Source organism: Cheilinus undulatus, linkage group 11 (assembly GCF_018320785.1).
Source record: "Cheilinus undulatus linkage group 11, ASM1832078v1, whole genome shotgun sequence".
Classification (NCBI taxonomy): domain Eukaryota; kingdom Metazoa; phylum Chordata; class Actinopteri; order Labriformes; family Labridae; genus Cheilinus; species Cheilinus undulatus.
Window position 1 is genome coordinate 32092235 of NC_054875.1, and position 21744 is coordinate 32113978.

At 41.6% G+C, this 21744-nt stretch overlaps 1 protein-coding gene across 4 annotated transcripts in view; it reads right to left on the reverse strand.

Moving 5' to 3' along the window:
* zbtb46 (zinc finger and BTB domain containing 46) overlaps window positions 1-21744 on the reverse strand; it is a 99689-nt gene that overhangs the window by 20075 nt on the left and 57870 nt on the right. For all 4 annotated transcript variants that reach the window (XR_005992539.1, XM_041798773.1, XM_041798772.1 and 1 more), the window contains exon 4: window positions 2036-2302. Coding sequence is in view for 3 of the 4 variants with exons in the window: in XM_041798773.1 (XP_041654707.1) it covers window positions 2036-2302 (267 nt within the window). In the remaining variant the exon portion in view is untranslated. The remainder of the gene's footprint in view (window positions 1-2035; window positions 2303-21744) is intronic.

Here is a 21744-nt window from a genome sequence, read left to right on the forward strand (position 1 = left end):
AGTTTGTTTGCATGTTAACAAGTCAGTTTTTTAAAGCAGTGCATCTGATTAGGACTATCGAATTAAGAGTACTGAGATCTCACCTGTTTTCTACGTGAGTGGTTATTGGCAAAAGCAGACAGGAAAATAACAAATAGACAGCTGTACTCACTTAATTGTAGCAAATATGTATGTCCGCATTGGTAGAATATGTCTCTTATGACTCTTATGAAGGCCAAAAACTAAAATGCGTCTGTTTATTAAAGTTGTTCTACAAACTTCTACTAATTGTGAAGCTGTTTCCACACAGGTACAATATGTTACAGGAAAGCTAAATACGGTATGCAAAAACTTTAAAATTTTCTTTGGAGAAACTTCCTTCATTTGTGCAGAATACTTCTATTAAGAATGGTTCCACCCTGCAATGAATCAGGTCACTTGTTGGGAGGTTTTGGGCCTTTGTCCATAGCCGGCTTTTTTAGCGCTTATTTTTTCTTCAGAACCAGTGTAGTCCAGCGTTCTGAGCACTCAGTGCCCTGGAGAGAAAAAGCTCCCTTGGCATCAGCTGTTTTTATGGCAGACTCAAAGCGCTCTTGGTTGAAAACCGTTCAACTTTCAGAACAGTGCTGCGATCATCAATGCCACTTCTCCCTAACTTGCCAATCAAAATCAAGGAGAGGCGGGACTTCTGACAATAGCGGAAGATAAACTAATCTGACTCGCCTTTCTTCATCTTTTTCAAGGGTTGTTTTCAGGTCTGCAGCTGCAGCCTGTCTCCTTTACATTATCTGCATGTCTTCTGTGTGATATTTCCTTGAAATACAGAAATATGAAGCATTTATAGATATTTTAAGACAACATTAAAGATTCTACTGTGCATGCATTATTAATTTTCTGTAACATAGCAACAATAAGCGTTGGTTTGAAGCCCTCTGGAATTGAGATCCTGAGCGTTGAAAGTGCAAATAAGCCAGCTACCCACATGCAGCTTTTTTGTGGTAAAACTTGAAGGATGACAGGGCTTTAAGCTTTGAGACTTGGCCAAGACTCAGCACATTTGTGCACTGGTATGAAATCCATGATGGTGCATGTTAGAGTGGACACACGCAGCATCTACAAGTGGCAAAACACGCTGCCAATCTGAAATGACCGAAACTGCATAGCACTATTACGACCGAGGAGCGCTGTGGCCAGATGAAGTCAGACTATCAGTGTGGACCAAAATGTTCAAATATGCTCAAAATGCAGATATCTAAGGAGTTTTTTGTTTAGTATACAAATAATAGATGTAAATATTTATTCAGTAAGGTGAATTTGTTTGATCGTGCAGGGTTTCTTTTATCAAAGCAGGTCTGTCTCCAAGCAGGATGTCAAATCCAAAATGATACAAAAACATTTTTCAAATGCAAAGTAGTGGATTTTTAGAATGCAATAAAAACAATGCAATTAATCACGACCAAAAATTTTAATCTTTCGACAGCCCCAATTTAAATTCACTAACTTTTAGTGTTAAAAGCAAAAAAACTCCATAATTTCATAGTGTTTTCCATTGGATGTGGATGTTCGTGCAGCAGCTGAGTCATGCAAATCACTTTTTTTGCTGAAATAATAGTAAAATAAGTAATGTGCAAACAGTTGCTGCAGTTCTGTTGTGTTATTTTGCTGCTGTGAAACGCAGCCGTCGACCCACTGATACGCACAAAGAAACTGTCACATAAAACCAAACAAATTTTCTCACGACAGTGAGAGCGATCCCAGCAAAATGTTCTCTCACTGAGTCACCGCTGACTAGTCATCACTGGCACGGCCACACAAACTCTTTGCACACTGGAGAGTCATCACACACACACACTTTTACACACGTATGCCTTCAGATTTATCTTTACAGAGGCTGATGAGGCGCAGAGGAAGAGGATACTCATGTCGAAAAGGCTGTGTGTTTTATTTTCCACACGAGCCGGAGTGGATCCAATTCATCTCTCAAGTTATCCTGAAGTGCGTGTTTGTGGTTGTGAGACAGTCAGTGTTAGCACAGTGCTAGTAAATGGTGACTTACATGATAGGGAGTGTCCTCCTTTGGGCAGGTACTCATACAGTAAGGGGTTATCATCTCCCATCATCTCGGTCTTCAGCGACAGCAGGCTGTTCTTACTCATCAGCGCCGCCTTTAAATTGGCTACGGACGACATGATCCCACCCCCGCCTCCTCCTCCGGCCTCCTCCAGGTAGCTGTGCTCTGTGGTCAGAGCCTCCTCCTGTTTGAGGAAGAAGTCGAGGCGTTCACCGCGGCTGTCTGAGCTGTTGGGCTCGGTCACGTCAGCCCCTGAAATGAGATAAGAGGGATGAGGATCTTTTTGTTCTTGTTTGGACATCAATGCAAGGGAAATACCCTGGGAAGTTTCACACAACTTTATTTTGTTTTCTGGCTGAAAAGTCTGCTCCTGTTGGATACTCTTTCTGAAAGGGGTGTTGGTCCATCTTAAAAACCATAAAGATTCAATTTTAGACCACCTTAAAGGGTGCTGAAGCCCCCCCAGATTTCCTCTCAGTACTCCTTGAAATGAGATGTAAAAATCTATTTAATTCCCTGTTATTATTTTGAATGAAGCGTAATAATAACTGTACTTCACCAAACTTATGTGCTACAGTATATCATGCCTGAAAAAATGACCCCTCCTCTCTCCACGGTTGGTTTAATCCAAAAGCTACGTTCAGACCGGCAGGCAAAAAGATACAGGCGTGAAAATGGCAATGGAGGGTATATATTGTAATCTAGGTTTGATTCTGGTCAGTTTTCTAACCTGATAACAATTTTATCATACTAACATGCTTTATATCAGTTTTATTTTTACTGTGAGCTTTGTTTCTGCTTAAATTAATTTAGACATTTAATATTTTTGATGTTTTTTTATGTTTTCTGGTGGAATTGTAAAGAAAAACAAGTGGTTATTGATTGTGAAATATATGTGATTTTAGTCAGTTGTACAACAATATAACAGGTTTACTCACATAATGGCAAGAATCAGTATTTTATTTTTATTATGAGCTAAAATGTATGTAGTAATTTGATATTTATGGCTTTTATAGGTATTCTGTCAGAATTAAAAGATGAAACTGGTGGTACCACCATCATGGCTTGCCTCTTTAAGAGGTCAGGATCTCAAGGCAAATTCACCACGTCTTGTAGAATAAATATTTTTTAGTTGAATAATTTTTCTAATGTGCAAGTAAATTATTATATCATTACCATAGTTATGACTTGGTAAAATGCTTCTTATTACAAGGTAATTAGTGAAAAACACTTTTTTCTAAACATTACTTGGTTATTAAGGTTCATGAAAAATAAAGTGCAACCAAGATGTCTACAAGCCACAATGTCTTCAGGAGCTGAGCATCCTAAGAGTTCTGATTCAAACATTGCTGGGTCAGATTCATCCTGAACTGCTGTAACTTCAGAAAATTTCCCCAACTTAAAAACACCACATTAAGCCAATCCTTTCAAACCTCTCAGCCCAGTGATTTCTTACACCCTGTGTTTTCAGTAGCAACTACCAACATGTCACTCTCTGAATCATCTCCCTCTCTCCTCAACTCGCTAACATACCTCATCATCAGCAGTCAACAAAAATACAGGGAGATCATACGGAGACAGCCAGAGAGAGCGAGGGAGAGAGAGAGGGAGAGGCAGACGTGGTGTGTGTGCGTTATGTCTGCATGAGTGTGTTTAGCCGTCAGTGTCGTTGAAAGCAGAGTGTGTAGAGAAGCTGTCAGCAGCAGACATGTCGCTGGAGGTTCCACTGTAGATCTACAAGACTGTCAGACCACACTGCTGACGACAGCTCCACTCAACACACACGCATGCACGCACACACGCAGGCAAATAAAGACACAAAACACACTTTCATTGCCTCCTAATTGACATTTAACTGATGACAGGTTGCTTTCTACAACAAAGACTTGTACAAAAATACACAGCATGCACATCACAGACTTTCAAAGAGCTGCTTGTCTACACTTAGAACACACACACACAGACTTCTTAATGTTAATGCGGACTCACAAGTCGCCTGGAGGCGGGTGTGTGTGCATAATTATGTGATTGTTTTGGACAGAAACCTTCTGACATCCTCATATATTAGTTTAACATTCCACAAAACCAATACAGTGACAGCTGAAGTAACTCTTAATGGGGAACAAATACACATTTACACCAAGAGAGGCTCGTGGTATCTCAGCCAATCAGAGAGAAGCAGATGGCTGAACAACAATGGGTCATGTGTTACAAGTGTCCCGAGATAATATATGATTTGGTGCTCTGAAATAGATATTGATTTATTGATTTATTGATTGCATGAATGAATGCATCAAAGGGTGAAGCTTCTAGTCAAATTGTCGACTCTTAGGACTGAAATAAAACAGTTTTTGGCAGATTCATTGTTCCATTTTGCAGCCTTTCGTTTTTGAAATTTTAATATCAATTTTCACCTTAAAAGTATGTGTGTTCAGGGCTCTCCTGAGATATTAGGAGAAGTCAGCCTGTGGGAAAAAGTAGCCAACTAGGGGGGGTCCCAAAAACCTGGCATTAAACGAAGACAGGCACAAGTAATGAGAGGCATCCAGGTGTGCATTGCCCTGGGTAGTAAAATACATAATGTGAGCTTGAGCAGCTTTCCCAAGCCAGTCAAGAGAAAAGCAAAACCTTCTTTTCTGCTGAGAAAAACTTTGGTGCGGTTCTTTGCTCATCTTTCAATAGTCCAGTGTAGTAAAAAAAACTGTCACTATTGCTCCATCAGAGCTAATCATCTGTCACCATTGTTTACAGGCTTGCAGTACAACTAAACCCTGCCAGTAGCGAAACCTTTCAGACTGATTCCACATCCGCCTGATAACAGACATGGAATCTGGCCAATTCATCAGCTTTGCAAGTTATGGTGGGAATTCAGTTATGTAAAAATAAGACAAAGATAATAACTAATCATGAACACATAATTCCAAAACAGTCTGACTGCAGGCCACAGATCTGAGAGCTCCACCCCCCATCCCTGCAGACTTTAAATACATCTGTCAGAAGAGAAATACAAGCTAAATCTTTTAAATAAAACCCTACAAACCTCCGGTTAGGGTTAGGATAAGTGTTAAGATAAGGGTTGGGATACCATAAGTTAAAAGTTAAAATCCTGACCTGAAAAACCTGATTACAAAACATTCAATAAAGACTGACCAGTGTGTGTACAGGAAAATGTCCTCCATCATAAAAGGAATGTAGCTAACATAGCTCAAGCTAACAAAGCTACATTAGATTATGCTACATTTACTAAAGCTAAACCTGTTTCAGAACTAGTAAGGTGAGCAGTGGCTTGCTTTAGCTTTGTTAGCTTTGCCTAAAGCATCTGGCGCTTATGGCGCTCATGGAAGACCTGTGTATTTCAAGTGTTTACCTGGGCTATGCAGCCACCCGCAGACCAAATCTGGCCTGGAGGCAGCCTCAACCCAGCAACGTCTGTAAATCCAACTTTTTAAGAATTAATTGATCAACACAAACAGTGTAAACGAAAGTAGCTCTTACCTCATTCTTATGTCATCAACTTTTTTGTGCAGGACAGCATCTGGTTTAATGATGGTCATGCACTTTAATAAGCCTCTGCCAGATACATGACCAAAGGTGTTTTTTTCAAATGTGAAACAAAAATATATAGGTTTCTTAAACCTAAAACGATGACATTTATTTGCACTTATTTAAAGTTTACCAGTAGCACAAACAGGGAAAAAAAAGATTTTCAATGCTCCTCAAAATGCCAGTTTGGGTTTTCCAAGTCTTATAATTTGGCCCTGGTGTCTTTAAAAATGGTTAAAGATGTAAATCTAATATTTGCTCATAGTAATAAAAAACTGTATTTGAACATCCTCTCCATATTGGTTTCATTTTGACCATTATATCCAGAGATGCGTGGCATGGCGGCGCAGTGGTTAGCGCTGTTGCCTCACAGCAAGAAGGTTGCTGGTTCGCTTTCCGGTCAGGGCTTTTCTGTGCGGAGTTTGCATGTTCTCCCCATGCCCACGTGGGTTCTCTCCGGGTACTCTGGCTTCCTCCCACCACCAAAAAAAACATGCTTATTAGGTTAATTGATCATTGATTGATGTTAGCGTGCCTGGTTGTCTGTCTCTATATGTCAGCCCTGCGATTGACTGGTGTACCCTGCCTCTCGCCCAATGACAGCTGGGATAGGCTCCAGCCCCCCCCCCCCGACCAGGAACGGAATAAGGGGTATAGAAAATGGATGGATATCCAGAGATGTCAATGTGAAAATACATGTTTTTTTATTTTAAGGAGAAGCCTTTGTTTCGGATTTTGGGTGGGATCCCAGCAAATAGTACAAATAGTGCAGTCAAAAGATTACATCTTTTATTGCGACCAATGCCAGAATTTCTGTAGTTAATAGCATCCTGTTTATTGCATTATAAAAAAAATGACACTTGGTTGCATGCAAAGCCACTTTCGTGTTATTTTGGATTTTTTTAACTGTTTTAAGCCAAGGGTACAAAAGAAACCCTGGGTAGGTTGAAGGTTTTAACATGAATTTAATCACGGGAAAAGGAACTTGCAATGGATTGAAAAGGGAAAAAAAAGGGAACAGTTCAAAATGAAATTATAACACAAGGTGCAGGTAAGCTGTCTGTTTTTTTTTAAGCAAAATGAAATATTAATTTAAATCACTGAGGCTGCAAACATGGCTTAACCAAACTGTGCTGAAAGGGACAAAAGAGCATGCAATTAACCTTGATTCTTAAAAATGAGTGCACTAATTATGGAGCTAAATTAATTGTGATTAAAGCGATTAATCTTGATAGCACACCAAGAATTTGTTAACTCACATGTTAAGGCTGTGAAAGAACACTGTGATGCTTCAGGTGTCTAAAATTCTGAAGCATTATGGGAGGGATTTTTTTCCTCTGCTAAAAGAAACCTGGATGATTCAGGGGTGCTGAGACTGAGAGTAAAAGGAGAAAGAGAAGAGGAAAAAATGTGAGCAAGAACAAAATAGCTCTATTGTCCATTTTAACTACAGTCAGGTAGCGCTAAGTGTTTCCTGTGCAGCCTGGCGCTCGTCTGCTGCAGGGGGAGTCAAGGTGACAGAGACAGTAGTTTGCCTCCATGTCTGGAATACCGATGGGTATGCAGCCTCTTCACAGCCCACTGGGTCAATGTTGACCACTCTGTCTTACACACTCACACAGACACACACACATACACAGTGTCAGTCATTTTTCGCGCTCAGTATAGATAAATGATCCCCGATCAGATTGATGGAAACACGCTCTGCATGCACGGTTGCACATACACACATAGATCTAAAAGGTGTAGCGATACGAGGGAGATATTGAAGACAGGGGGGAGAGGAGATAAGAGTGACACACATACAAAGTAATCAGCGGCCATCAAACTCCTTGCAGATGCCGAGGAAGATATAAAAAGAGGAGATAAAGTAGGAGGAATGAAGAAAGAGGAGGAGGAGGTACAGACACGGAGAGAAAGAAAGACAGAAAAAAAGGCAGGGGAGTGTAGAAGCGGGGGTGTAGAGCTGTGGAGGAAGAAGCACAGAAGATACACACAAAACACACACCCCCGCCCCACAAACACACACAAAGTTAATTAAGGAGGGGGTGTAGGGGTTGGCGCAAGGGGGCATGAGGTGCAGGAATTCATTAGAGCTCTGCCCCCTCCTTCAGTGGGCAGCCCAGCAGCCACAGGAGTCAATCAATAACATAGATCTGCTGTGGGCCAACAACAAACACACGAGCGTATATGGAGAAAAAGAAGAGGCAGACAAATGGAAGGAGAGGAAGCGAAAGGGGAGAGAGAGAAAAGAGGGCCACCTCTGACCCCCATCTCCCTCCACTCATCTGTTCATTGGGCGAGCAAGTGACCCCTGACCACTTTTCCCAGCATCCCCTGGACGCGTGCATGTACAGATGGAACATGTCCGCCCTCCTCTCTGTCATACAGTAACAATGCTTCACTCAGAGATGCGTTTACTCCCTGATTTTCTTGCATAAAACTCTGCAAACGTGTGAAATTAATGTCTCTGTTTTACACTTCGGCGAAGGCCTCCCTCTGTGCTGTGGAGACACTTCGCCACAACATAAAGCGCCCTGCTTCCTGAGGATTTAACCACATTTCTGCACCTAATCGTGAGATATTAGAAATTAGTATTCAGCTGACCACAAACAGGCTTCCACGCCAAATAATCGGAATATACTGCATAATCCTCCTTCACTTATGTAAGCTTTATCAGGCCCTGCATGCGTAGATGCGAGTGTCTTACTTAAACCTCATCCTGTTCCGACAGATAAAATCATTTACCACACCAGAAACAGTTGCACCTAATCCCATGCACGCAGCTTATGGATTTCATCATACGTGCGGTGGCTTTTGCCGAGGATTTGCAGACACACATATTGTGGCGTCTTTTCAGAGGCAATAGGTTTATGTGGAGTTTTAGAGACACTGCGGTTACATCATTCCTTTGTGCACATATGCTGAGTGTTAACATGCTGGCTGTCATGAGACAACCTATGAATTTCAATCGCATAGGATATGGCTTTGAAGTGCATGGTCAGATCCAAAAAAACAATAGCATTATCCTCCTTTTTCCCCCCTCTTTCTTCTCTTCTGCCTTTACGGTGCAGCCGTCTCTGTACAGTGAAGGGAATTTTCATTTTCCCCTTCATAAAAGAGTCCGAATAATTTAGATTTCTGCTTTCTGAAGAGATCCTCCGTTTAATTTGGTTGCCATGGTAGCCGGGCACCCTTGGCTTCAACATTTATGCTAAATAAAAACCCCCTTTTAAAAGGAGAGACAAATATGTGGAAATGGTGGTTCTCTTTGTGTGAATGTGTACGTGCGTGGACGATGCTGCGAGCTATGTGGGGGCTTGAGTGGGAAAAAGCAAAGGCAGAATAAGACTTGCCTCGGAATAAAAGATGTGTGTGTTGAACTGTACTTCAAATGTGTTGTGAGGGATACTGCATTTATCATCCATTGAGAGAGTTACAGCTAATGGAAAGAAGATACAGTTTTATGTGCTGAGGTTGGAGACTGCACTGTAGATCTGAGTGAGGTGTGTGTATGGATGTGTGGGGAGTTGTGTTATAAGACAGGGTGCTTCAATGCAGTAAAGAGGAGGAGAGAGACGCTCTGGAAAGGGAGGAAAGGGTCTTGTGACCTGGTTTGACCTCTGATCTTCTGTCCTCATTGTGCTCAAGGAGCGTGTCCATTTGTGTGTAAGTGTATGTCTCAACAAGATTTCCCTCCCCCCGAACTAAATGAAGCCAAACTCTTATTATAAGTGAGGAGGATTTCCAAAATTACACTTTTTGACGGATTCGTTATGCTTCATTCCAGATCTTTGGGTGCATATCAGCGCACATGAACATAAGAAATGAAGACAGACTGCAACAAAGGGATAAAATCACAGTTCAGAAGTTCAGAAAGCACAAGGTGCAGGTGAAGCTTTCAGAAAACGCAAAGAGACATTTCTAGCAGTATTTCCAGCAATAGATGAGAACCTTGTGTCATTGATTGTTGGCTGAGTAGAAACATCATGATGTCATTTTCTGAATCAATTACCTGATAGGGATGTGTGATTTTATCGGTCTGGTATCGGCAGATATCAAAATTTCTGCTGTTATTTACATCCGATATTTTTCCTGAGTATTTCAGCATATGTAGGCTATTAATTTTGTCGATATATTTCTATTAAATTTGTAGAGTTTTAGGCTGAACCAACAGACTTATATTAGTTGAGATCTTTTTCTTTATTTATCCACATTCTTTAAACTCTGAAGTGTATTTTAAGGACTAAAGTTTGTTTCCTTGTTCATCCTCAAACCTTTAAATGTGTACAAAGTGTCTACAAGTGTGGACTGAAATTTCTTGTCTGAAAAGCATATTTAAATATCGGTATCAATATTGGCTAAAATGAATCAGTAAATATCGGTATATCTGATATCCTCAAAAATCCAATATCGTGCATCCCTAATGCATGATGTTGGATTTTTGAAATTCTCCTATATGCCGATACCGATTTTAGCTGATACTGATATCGGTATTCAGTAGTTCAGACCTAAAATCTTAGTCCTTAAAAACACAATTTAAAGTTCTAGAATGAACAAATGAACAGAGCAGTCCTTAAAACACATTTTAAAATGTAAGGTGATGATGAATAAATGAAAAGACCTCAGTTAATGTAGGTGAGTACAGGGGTGCTTCACACCTACGTCCAGACTTTCAGACTTTTTCTATTTGATTCGAACCAAAATGATAGGAGAGAAACCTCTCCTGGACCACTGTCCAGACCAAACAGCTGGATCTTGGTCCAACCAAAAGAGGTGATCTTGGTCTGGACCAAACTGAACCACAGTCGGGCAGTGTTTTGTAAAGTTTGGACAGGAAATTACCATATGAGAACCAGAAAAAGGAAAATCAACACCAAAACAAAATGAGCAGTGGAAGCACACTGGGAGGAAGAGGAGACCAGATGTCTTATTGACATTCTGTACGATGATGTTATTAGGGTTCAAAACACATAAAAATACGGACACTTTCCAGCTGTTTTAAGAGAGAATGAAAGAAAGAGGATATAAGAGGAGAACAGCTCCACCTTACCCATAGATAAAAAAAAACTGTGGCAGCAGTAAGCTGTATGAAGGTGTGCGATGCTCTGTGAAAAGGGGTTGCTTCTGCTAATCACACAACTCACCTTTCCTCCTGAGTCTACAACGATAAAGTTGTCATCTAATGAGGAAGCTAATAAGTTGGACTCAGCCTTATTTACTGCTCTTCAAGTTTGTGCTTTGTTGGTAGCAGTAAATTAACATGAATAAGATGGTGGAAATTATTGTTTCATTCATTTTCCTCTACATACAAGCTACGTGCATTATTTAACATGCTGACGTCAGCCATCTGCAGGCCAACTAACCAATCATTGTAAACTATAGAGACATGCAACCATGTAGTTGATGATCATATAACATAGGTTTTTCATGTAAAGTTGGCTAATCCATTTGCAATGATATGAAACCAAAACCAATCTGACCAAATATATGCAGTGTAACAAAAACACCAACCTTGGACCAGACTTTCAGGTGTGAAAACCCCCAAAGGCGTAATAATTGCATTTGTTTGAATGGAAAATATTTACAGCTGATATTGTCAGATTTTTTCAAGATACATTTTTGGGCTTTTTATGCCTTTATTCAGAGAGGAGGACTATGGATAAAGTCAGACACAGGGATGAGTGATTGGGGAAGAGACATGTGGGAAAGGAGCCACAGGCCAGAATTGCAGGTGTGACCTACTAGGCCATCTCCACCCTGGTGTTGTCAGATTTTTATAGCCAAAATGCTGGTTGTTATTATCACTGACATGTCTGCCAATACTGATATCATGCCAATAAGATCGTGCATTAATATTAATGGAAACAAAATTTCTCAGTGCAGCATGAAATGTGGAGACATTATTGATAACAAACATCTAACATGTAATTTACCATCTTGATAATTCCATTAATATTTTGGAAAGTAACTAATTGCATTCACTCAACGTCTGTAATCAAGTAGTTTTTTCTGCACTAGTCATTTTATTTTTACTGAAGTACAATTTGGTTGAGGTGTTGTACTTCACTACATTTCTAAAGCATCTACTTCTGAGTGGAAAAAAAGAAACACTTAAAGCTGTAACAAGGCCAGACAGGCTTTAGACAGAGGCTTTTGAAATACCTGTCTGCTTTCTCCATGAGCTTTGTTGTATAACCTTTTTTGCCTGAATATTAAAATACTTTTGGGACACTTGGCATAGTCCCAAACATCTCAAAACATGGCCTTTATTGTAGCATTTTTCCATGCAGAAATCACTGCATGCCCCCCAAGGGGAGCTCTCTGCTAATGCATGACATCATCTGCAAAATATGATTATATTTTACTGTATAAGCCCCTTGGAACCACTTTGAGTAAACCTTAAACGACTTACTTTTTACTTTTATTTGAGTAGATTTATAGAGTAGCTCAGGTAGCTACTGCTACTTAAGTACATTTACACCAAGGTAATTTTTACTTGAGTGGAATAGTCTTGAACTTCATCCACCTCTGGTTATATGCAACCTGTAGATTTTTCATTTTAGCTTAACAGTAGCTGCTCCACAAGTGAGCAGTAAAGAATAGAAGTTTGCTTGCGCATACAATTTGCAGCACTGATGTTGAACATCCTCATCCCTTTAGTCATCCTTAATACTATGGCCCAGATATTTAACTTTGTCCACCACACTTAAGTCTGATCAGAGATAAAGAAAGTCCAGAATTGCTTTTGATGGTCTTTGGCTTTTACTATCATAATGACACATTTTTAACTGCTAAATTCAATGTCATACTGCATACCTAGAGCAGATTAGACTATAAGGTTAAAACTGCTATCTGTGTACACTCACATGGCCTAAATGTTGATGGACGCATCCCTTTAACACCTCCTCTATCACACACACAAAACTGCGCACAAACACACCACGCCTTCAAATCAACAGAGACAGTAGCCAAACACAATGGAGAGAAAAAAGTCCAGGGTGGTTAAGCAACGAGTTACTGAGGCTTGTCGACCACAAGAGAGCTGTCAGAGAAGAAAGTAGGGCTTGTGTGCATGTTTGAGTATGGGAGTGCAAACAAAAGAGGAAGATTCGCACACTGTGTATCCTTCTGTGTGTGAAGGAGAAAGAGGCCTTGCCCCCAAAGTCAGCTTGGTTGATGGCCAAGCCGGCCCGAGGTTGAAAAGGACAAGAGCCGTGTTGTCACAAGACTCCAACGCTTGCCGTTTTTCTACGGCAGGGAAGACGCCAGCCTTGCTTTCACCCTCCTTTTACAAACAGCTCTTGGACGGTACATGTGATTAGCGTGTGTTTGTCCTCGAGTGGACAAAGAGCGGGGAGGGGAAGGTGGAACCTGCTTCCTCAGCATGCCAGAGTTTGAGAGGGTAAAAAAGTAATTTCAGCCGAGAAGGGGGAGTGAGGCACTAAAACAGCTCAAGAATTCAGAGGCAATTTAAAAAGCAGTGTGGGAGAGGGGAATGAAAAAAATGCTGGGTTAAAAAGGAGGGAGGATGGAAAGCAAAAGAGGTTGTTATTCTCTCTCTCTCTCTTTCTCTCTCTCTGTTGTTTTTAGGGACTAGCCGGGCCACAACCTCCAGGAGAGATAGGGAAGGGTGGGTGGTGGTGGTGGTGGTGGTGGGGTGTGTGGATAGGGAGGGCAAGCATAAATCAAGCAGAGCCTGAAGGCTTTAGAGGAGGGAGGGACAGAGGGAAGAGAGTGGAAAAGAGACAAGGGAAGAGAGCGAGAGAGAGAGGGAGATGATGGTGCTGGTGGTGATGGTGGTACTGCTGGGGGCTCGGAGAAAAAGAGAGAGTGTGGGAGGAGGGGAGGAGAGAAGAGAAGAGGAGCACAGCGATTGTAAGAGTGGTGGGGTGAGAGGTGGAAGGTGGGGTGATGGAGAGTGGGTGGGTAGGTGGGTGAGTGAAGGGGGAGTGAGGAGAGGTGAGGAGGAGGTTACAGAGGGTGTAGGAGGGAGGGTGGGTTGTGATGGTGGGGGTGAGGAAGCGAGTATATGAGTGTGAATCTAAAGAAAGGCAGCTAAATTTGAAAAAAAAAAAGCAATTTTTTTTCTCTACAATTTGGCCCAGAGTGTGTTTTGACATCTCCCCAAAAAGGCATGTCCAAATAGAGAGTGGTGTGTGTGTGCTCATAAATCAACACAAAAGATGCAAATCAACACATTAGCAGTTGCTGCATTAAATCAGGATATGAATAACTAATTGTAATGCCTTTTTTCAGCCATTACATTCATGACATAATAAACTTGTAGCATTTTGCAAAATATTTGGTTTAGCCCTTAGTAACTGCCTGGGGAATGTTAATTTTAAAGGCCTGGTCAAATTTACCATTGGCTTATAATTTCCCATTCAATTAAATGCAAAATATATATGCTTTTAGCCAACTGGTCTAAAGTAAAATAAACATATTCTGTACACCAACTTCACACTGGCATGATAAAACAACCTCACACTCTATCAATACAAAGCTGGTTGCAGCATGTGGCTAACATTAGCAGTGCTAGAACCTCATTAGTGCTGCTATTTATTGCCAGAATCCATTTAAATCAAGATATTCTTGTTATTTGGGTTGCACATATTTTTTTGCAGTGTTGTCTCCATTGAGTCACAAAAAAGCCTAAAAAATTATTCTTTTCAAAATGTTTGTTTACAGAATTAGCATGGTAGCACTGCCTTATTCTTAAACTAAGAAAAATAATGTAGTCAAGCACAAGTGTCATGCTTTAATGTGGGCCATATTTAATTTAATTCAAATTTTTTGTGGGCCTATCAAAACTGAACAGCGGGCCACATCTGGTTCCCAGACCATAATTTCGACACCACCATTCTAAATCAAAATAGTGCTCAACCATGCTGTTTCAAGGATATGCTTTTAATGCTTTAGCAGTTTGCTGTTGTTTTATCAGAGTAAAGAGTATTGTGGCAGCAAGGCAGCAGTCATTCAGAACAACTACAGTGGCTACTAGAGTGTTATTGTTTTGAAACTGACTCATGATTCTGGTGCAGATGACAAAGGGAGCCAGATTTAACTGTTTAGCCAGCTAATCATGTGCAACCCTGGTCCCCCCTTGAAAGTGAGGCAGTTAGTGCTAGCAAAGCTCTTCAACATGCTAATCAGCCAAAAGTGCTAGCAAGTAGGAACTAGTTGTAAATTAAGGCACTGTCCACACAGAGACGAAAACGATATATTGCAGTTTCGTTTTGAAAAAGTTTTTCCACAAAGACGGAATCGTTTCAGGATATATCCGCATAAACACGGAACCACTGAAAACGACTGAAATCGATGTAGTGCATATGCCAAGCCTGTAAGGGGCGCTGTAACACTGCCCCAGAAATGCATGAAAAGAGAGAAGAAGATTGTTTTGGCCAGACCCGCCCAGGCGCCTTAAGAGAGCTATGCTAGGTGTGATGTAATCGTTTCAAGAAAGACGCAGATAGCCGTCCACATGGAGACAAAACGGTAGTCGTTTATGCATTTATGCACTCTGGGACCTTTTTTCAGAAAGTATCGTTTACAGTCACCCGAAACGCCGTTTCCATGTGGATGAAACGCTGATACGACAAAAAACTTTTGCATATAATCCTGAATTCATTGCCGTGTGGACAGGGCCAAAGCTTCCTTCTCTTTACAATACCATTTACTTTTTAAAATACTATTAAACACCCAGGCTGGGGTAACTGTTTAGCTTATTTTTAAGCTAGCTACGTTTAGAGGTGGCAAGTCTGCCGTTGACATGCTAGCAAACATGTCAAGTCACAGCTAACTAAACTTATATTCTCTATATGCCATTTACATAAAAATGTCAGGCCTACTAGAACTAGCTGGAGGAACTTTTGAGCTAACTTTAAATCCAGGCTTGCTATTTGGGATGGCGAGCTAACTGCTTATAAGCCCAGAAAACGCTTGTCAGTTCTGAGCTTCTCTTTCTGAGCTAGGCTGCCATTACTTTTTTAGATAACCTTACCAGATTAGTAGAGGTAGAAACTAGTGTTCTTTGAAACAAAAACATAGCAATCACAATCAAAGCAGTCTGTGAATTCATTTTTTATAAGAGGACTTTGTTGGGACACACCCACAAGGAAACATTAGGCATGCCTGAATGAAATGATTCACCTGCTTTATACTCTTTGATCAAAGTAAGTGCTGTTTAATGACAAAGCACCTCTCCATGCTTATATTAAAGAAAATAACATAGGAGATGCTTTACATGTAGCTGATAGAAACTATAGTTTCATTACTGTTATTTGTCAGTTGGAGTCGCCAGTGCTGCATAAACATGTTAGAACCTGGGTTAACCTCTGTGTAGCCAAAGGGTGTGATGCTATTTCAAAGCTCCACAATAACATGCATGCGCTAAAACTTTGTAGAAATACAAAAGTCAAAAGGCAGCTTTAATGCTGCCGTTATTATGCAGTGCACTAAATAACAGGAGCAGAGACACTGAGCCATTATGCAGTTGTGTGGGGAAAATCACCGCTTTCCATGCACATTGGCCTTATTGCATCCATCACCTAATGACAGGTTGGTAACAGCATGGAGTAAAGATTAAAGTTTTGTCTGCAAGAGCTGATGGAAGTGCTCATGCTGCAGTTTTTATGGTGCACAAACTTTCCAAGGATCAGGAAACTTACAATTCTGTATGACTTAGGAATGAATGTTTGGATGATTTTTGTAAATATTACTTTGACATTATTATTACGAAGCCATAAGCAAGAGTTAAATCAGTATGCTCATCTATCGATGTGTGGCGCCTTTATGCATGACAAAGATGTGAGTGTTGTGGTTGTTTTCTCCGTCATTACAGGAGTAAACTTAGTCAAGCTGGTGCTTAAGTGACCATATTAACATTGCCATATCTTCATTTAATAGACTATAATTCTGAATATTTAACATGGATTGCCAGAATCTGTGCAGGATGTGGGCATCATTACTATTCTCAGTGACCATAATTTCACATTTATAGCATCTTTTTGTCAGAATCTTAGAGTGGAACAGTTAACACTAGAGCAATAGAAAATGGTTTCGAAAAAGTTTACTGGTTGTTTGCAAACTCTCAAATAAAAATCAACACTTCTTTCTGTATTTTCATATGTTTGGTCTCCTTTTTTCAAAGTTGAAGAGTTTTGACACAGAGAGGGTTTAAAGTGTACTTTCATTCAACTTTCTGTTGCCTGTAAAACTCCCTTTGATCACTATTTTTATCAATACTGCATGACATTTCAGTGCAGACATCAAAGTTAAGTCGATGTGGTCAGCTTTGGTGACCTGTGATCAAATTTTATGATCAGTCAGTTTTCTGACTACTGCTGAAACATGCTCAGGTGATCCTGGAGAGCAGGAGGTGACAGGCTGGGCTTAATGTGGCTGCCTGTCACATTGCTTACCAGATGTTGACGATGACGCACGGTGAACAGATTTTGTCAAGTTTTTTTAATATCAAGTATTAAGGTAGGGATGGAGATCTCTACAAACATAACACTTAAATGCTCAAGTGGTCATGAAGTCCTTTTAAAATGTAAATCCGTTTTTTAAAATTAGCTGCCTCGCTGTGGACGTAGTCTGAGCGAGCAAGTGAATGAGTGAAAGAGGGGAGGGAGTGAGGGAGCGGTGAGTGCGTGGGGGATGGAGGATTGCAGGGCTCAAGGTAATCTGGGGAGTTAATGCAGCTTAGAGGGACTGAGAGGAGTGGGAGGGAGGTAGAGAGAGAGAGAGGTAGAGAGGGGAGAGAGGGAAGGAGTGAAGGCAGAGGGAGAGAGAATATAAAAATAATAGGGTCAGCAGGGAAAGAGAGGGAGAGAGGAACAAATGAAGATGTATCAGAAACAAAAGCCAAAGCAACCGAGAGGGGAGAACGAGAGGAAAAAAAAGAGAGCGAGGAAGAGTAGAGGGAGTGTAAAAGCTGGCGAGATAGGAGAGTGGAAGGGGAGAGAGCGAGCCGAGTGAGTGTGTGAGATAAAGAGTGGGCTAATGAAAGGTAGGGTGAGGCTGAGCGAGTTGGCGGGTAGGAGGGAAGTCGTCAGAGAGAGAGAGGGAGAGCGGGGGAGAGGTCTGCATGGGGAAAGAATGCTGGGTGGGGAAGGAAGGCAGACACGCAGGGCTTTGTGCTAAAAGCAAAGAGAGGGAGATGGAGAGATTGAGAGGAAGAGAGAGAGGGGTTATGTCTTGGCTTTATGCACGCTCAGGAGAGGAAACTGGTAAGCGGGCGCGTGCCCAAAAGCCCTGTCCAGCCCGGTCCATGCAGGGTCGTGTTTGAAGGGGTGAGGTTGGAGAGAAGAGAGGGAGAGGTTGAGGGGGGGAGATAATGGAAAGTGGAGGAGGGAGAGCAACAAAAGGCTCTGGGTGGGGATGCTGTACAGAGCCTGTGGGTTATTGGTGTGTGGGTTAATACTCTCTGACCAGCTCACAGGCTCGGGGCGACTAACTAGTCATAATGACCACTTTACTGCTCCCTGGATACGGGTATAAGAGTTTGACAACCCAAAAAAGTTGGCAAAGTCGATGCATTTCCAGTTGGAAATCCTGGAGTGGAAAGTGCATGTTAAGCCTCATGAAATTTTTCATGGAGTAATTGTCTTTGTCTTAAAGCCCGAGCAGCACTTTTCCTGGCTTAAGTTTCATCACCTGCTCTTACTTGAAAAAGAAAAACCTCATAGATTCAAGGACACATGACACGACATGCAAATGTTCAACATGTCTTAGTACACAGATGCTTTGTAAAGGATGTACAAACAAGTGGTTATATCCTATAGCTGTTATATAAACAAGACAGGTCGGCCAAATGTGTCAAGAATTTGCATGTTATATCCCCTTCAACACCTTAGCTTCCTGTCTGCCACCTTACTGTATTATAAAAATCAGTGATAAAAATAAAGGACAGCTTCATATGGTATGTGCATGTTGCATTTGAAGTGTCAGAAATTGATCAGCTTGTACTGTACAACAGTGTAGTTTTATTCATCTTTTAACTAAATATAATATTTGTAAAAAATAAATATTAATGCATGTTTCAATGCCACAGAAACAAAGAAAAGAACTCCTACTAACCCAATATTTGGTCATTTCTATATTTTTTTAAACCTAATATTGCATCCTCTGCTGTCTTTGTAAGGCTGGCCACACACTGGATGATGTTCAAGTCTTAAAACAATTTTATAAACGTGGGAGACTGCAAACATGAAGACAGTTTCAAATGATTTCTCATTTTATAATCCTTTGAAAGGATACACTAGATGACTTGGCCAGACTGCAATCCTGTTTAATGTAGTAATGATTTCATAGAGACATGGGGCTTTCCACTATGACTTTCAGCCACCCAGGTCCAAACCAAGCCGTGCTAACAGGGCCCAAGCACGCCCACCCCACTTTGAAGCGCAACGCAGTGACGTCTACAACGGTTCGTCACCATTTGGAGATCTCTTAAGTGTTTAAGTCGCAACTGCTGCACCAAACTTTGAAATAGCTGCCAGATTCGCAATAGAAGAATAAGAAAATTTGAAGTAGAAACATCTCTGGAGCTCAGTTAGAGTGACCAGTGGGTTTTTGCTCATCTCTCTTATGAAGGCCCTTCTTCCGTGATTGCTCGGAAGAGTCCTGGAGGCCACTGTGCTCTTGGAAACCTTCAGTGCCGCACAATTGCTTTTGTAGCCTTCACCAGATCCGTGCCTGGCAACAATCCTGTCTCAGCTGTAAGGCCTTCTTTAGAAAGGTGTGTGCCTAATCACATGTCCAATCATTTTAATTTACAACAGGTGGACTGCAATCAACGTGTAGAAACAGCTCAGCAACAATCAAGAGAAATGGGAGGAACCTGGGCTAAATTTCAAGTGTTTTTGCAAAGGGTCTGAATACTTACAAAAGTATGATATTTCAGTTTTTCATTTTTAGTTTATTTGCAAAAATTTCTAAAAATTCTGTTTTCACTTTGTCCTTATGGGGTACTGAGTGTTGATTATTGAGAATAAAAATGACTTTTTTGACTGTAGCATCAGGTTGCAAGATATCAAAATTTAAAAAAAAAAAACTTAAAGGGGGTTTGAATACTTTCCAAATGCACTCTATATTATGGGATAGGTGAGACACTGGGGAAAGTGAAGGAAGGCACAAATTAAGGGCACACCAGTAGAATGCCACTTTGGTTGTCAGACAACTTGCTGAATAAACACACTAAAAACAGACCTTACATTTTACAGTACATATGCTATGAATCTAAGTTGCAATTATTTAACAAGCAATACATCAGAGGATTAGACGATTTTGGCACAAAATAACTCATGACTTCTCCTGCATCCTAGATTGAAGCATCAAAAAAACCTCTCTGCAGAGCAGAAAAAAAGATCTCTATTAAGTCTTGTGCGCTCAAAGATCATTCCTTTTTTGATTGTTTGACCTTTTTAGACTTTTGATGAAGAAGAAATGCTATGTGGACCTCAAGAGCCCCCCGTCAAGTGAGTGCCTGCCAAATGTACAAAAACACAACACATGAAGATGCACACTGTAACCACAGGCAAACAAAGAGCACAGGACCTGAACAAGAGGTTTCTCCACAAACAGTCAGTGTCACTGTGCTCCATCCACAGAAAAGAGGGAGGGTGGGGGTGCTGTTGCATGTCCTCTGAGGAGCATTATGTGCCGTCAGGCCGCCCAGTGACCACAGAGTACAAGAGCTATTGCCCCTCTCCCCTCTCTTTCTCTCTGCTCATCCCTCCCATCTTATAACATTAAGACTGTGCCTCTCTGTGCTTGTATCCTTGGCAACCTGCCTCCAACAATGGAGAGAGCTCTGGCCTCAGCATGGGAGGAGTGCGGTGCCATGGAGAGGAAAAAGCAAGGGCGAGGGAGATAGTGGGAGATGGAAAACTGGCAGACAAGGCAAGGCAGGGAGAGAGAGGACGAGCGAAGGAAGGAGTCAGTGCGTTTTTGTGGGGCACAGACACGCACGGGTCAGGATGAGGGAGCAGAGCACGGGGTTAAACCAGGGGAAGGAAGTGAGACAGATGAGATGTGGATGAGGGAGTCAAACCTGCTGCAAGCTGCAGGCTTAGTGTTAGCGGATCATTGGGAGATCTGTGTCAGTCTTAAGCTGATAAAAGTTGGATGTATCTCAAGACCACAGCAGGAAAGATCTGGACCCTGAACCTCACACCACTCCTCACGCCTCTCAGCTGTCCAAAGCCTGTGAAGATGCCACCCTGTTTGACGCAGATCTAATTCCCTAATCAGAGTTCCTGATCTGCTGCCAACACAGAGCTGATAAGGATTGTGTCAGTCCAACTTTGCTTTTTCAAGTTTTGATCTAAATCTTTCCAAAGTCGAAGTGTGATTGATACATTTCATGGCCTAGGGACACTTAAGATATCTAAAACAAATTCACTGATCAAGATATTTTCAAGGGCTTTGGTCTGAAAAACCACAACTTACAACAAGACAGTTGAAGCATGCCTTCTTTAAGCAAAAGCAGACTAAAATCATTAGAAATCCCACTGTGTGGACAGAGGGGGAAACTAGAGTGAGGGTACGCAATACAGAGGACTGTGCTCATCTTCTCTTCCCCCACTGCAGCCGAGCCAAGCCATTGAGATTAATTGCTTATGATCAAATCAGCAGAAGCTGTGTAAATTAAAGAGCGGTCCCCACCCTCTCCTCCACTCCCTCACCCCCACAATATCACCCACCCATCCACCCACTCACCAACCCCCCGAGCCAGAACCAGCGGACAGGCCCTGTGATGAGCCCCGGCGCTTATTCAAGCCTACAAACGTGTCATTTCCTCTTTCCCTGAAGAAGAGCATGGAGCGCAGAAAGGGCCCGAAAATGGAGCAAGGGGTCAGTCAGACACTGGACACACACACTGAGAGAGAGTCAGTGCCCTTAGCAGCACTGCTGTTATCTCACCCCGCTTCTTAAAAAAACGCTCCTCTCTCCCTCACTGACTCTCTCATTAAGAAGCCATTAGAGAAAAGGGCAGCGTGGGACCACATGACCCCTTTCTAACCCCTGCAACACACCCCTTGAAGGGAGGGAGGGACGGTGGGAGTAACGGGACTGAGGGAGGAAAGGAGAGAATCGAGAAAAATGTATAAACAGCCAGAAAAAGAGAGGGAATGCAGAAAAAC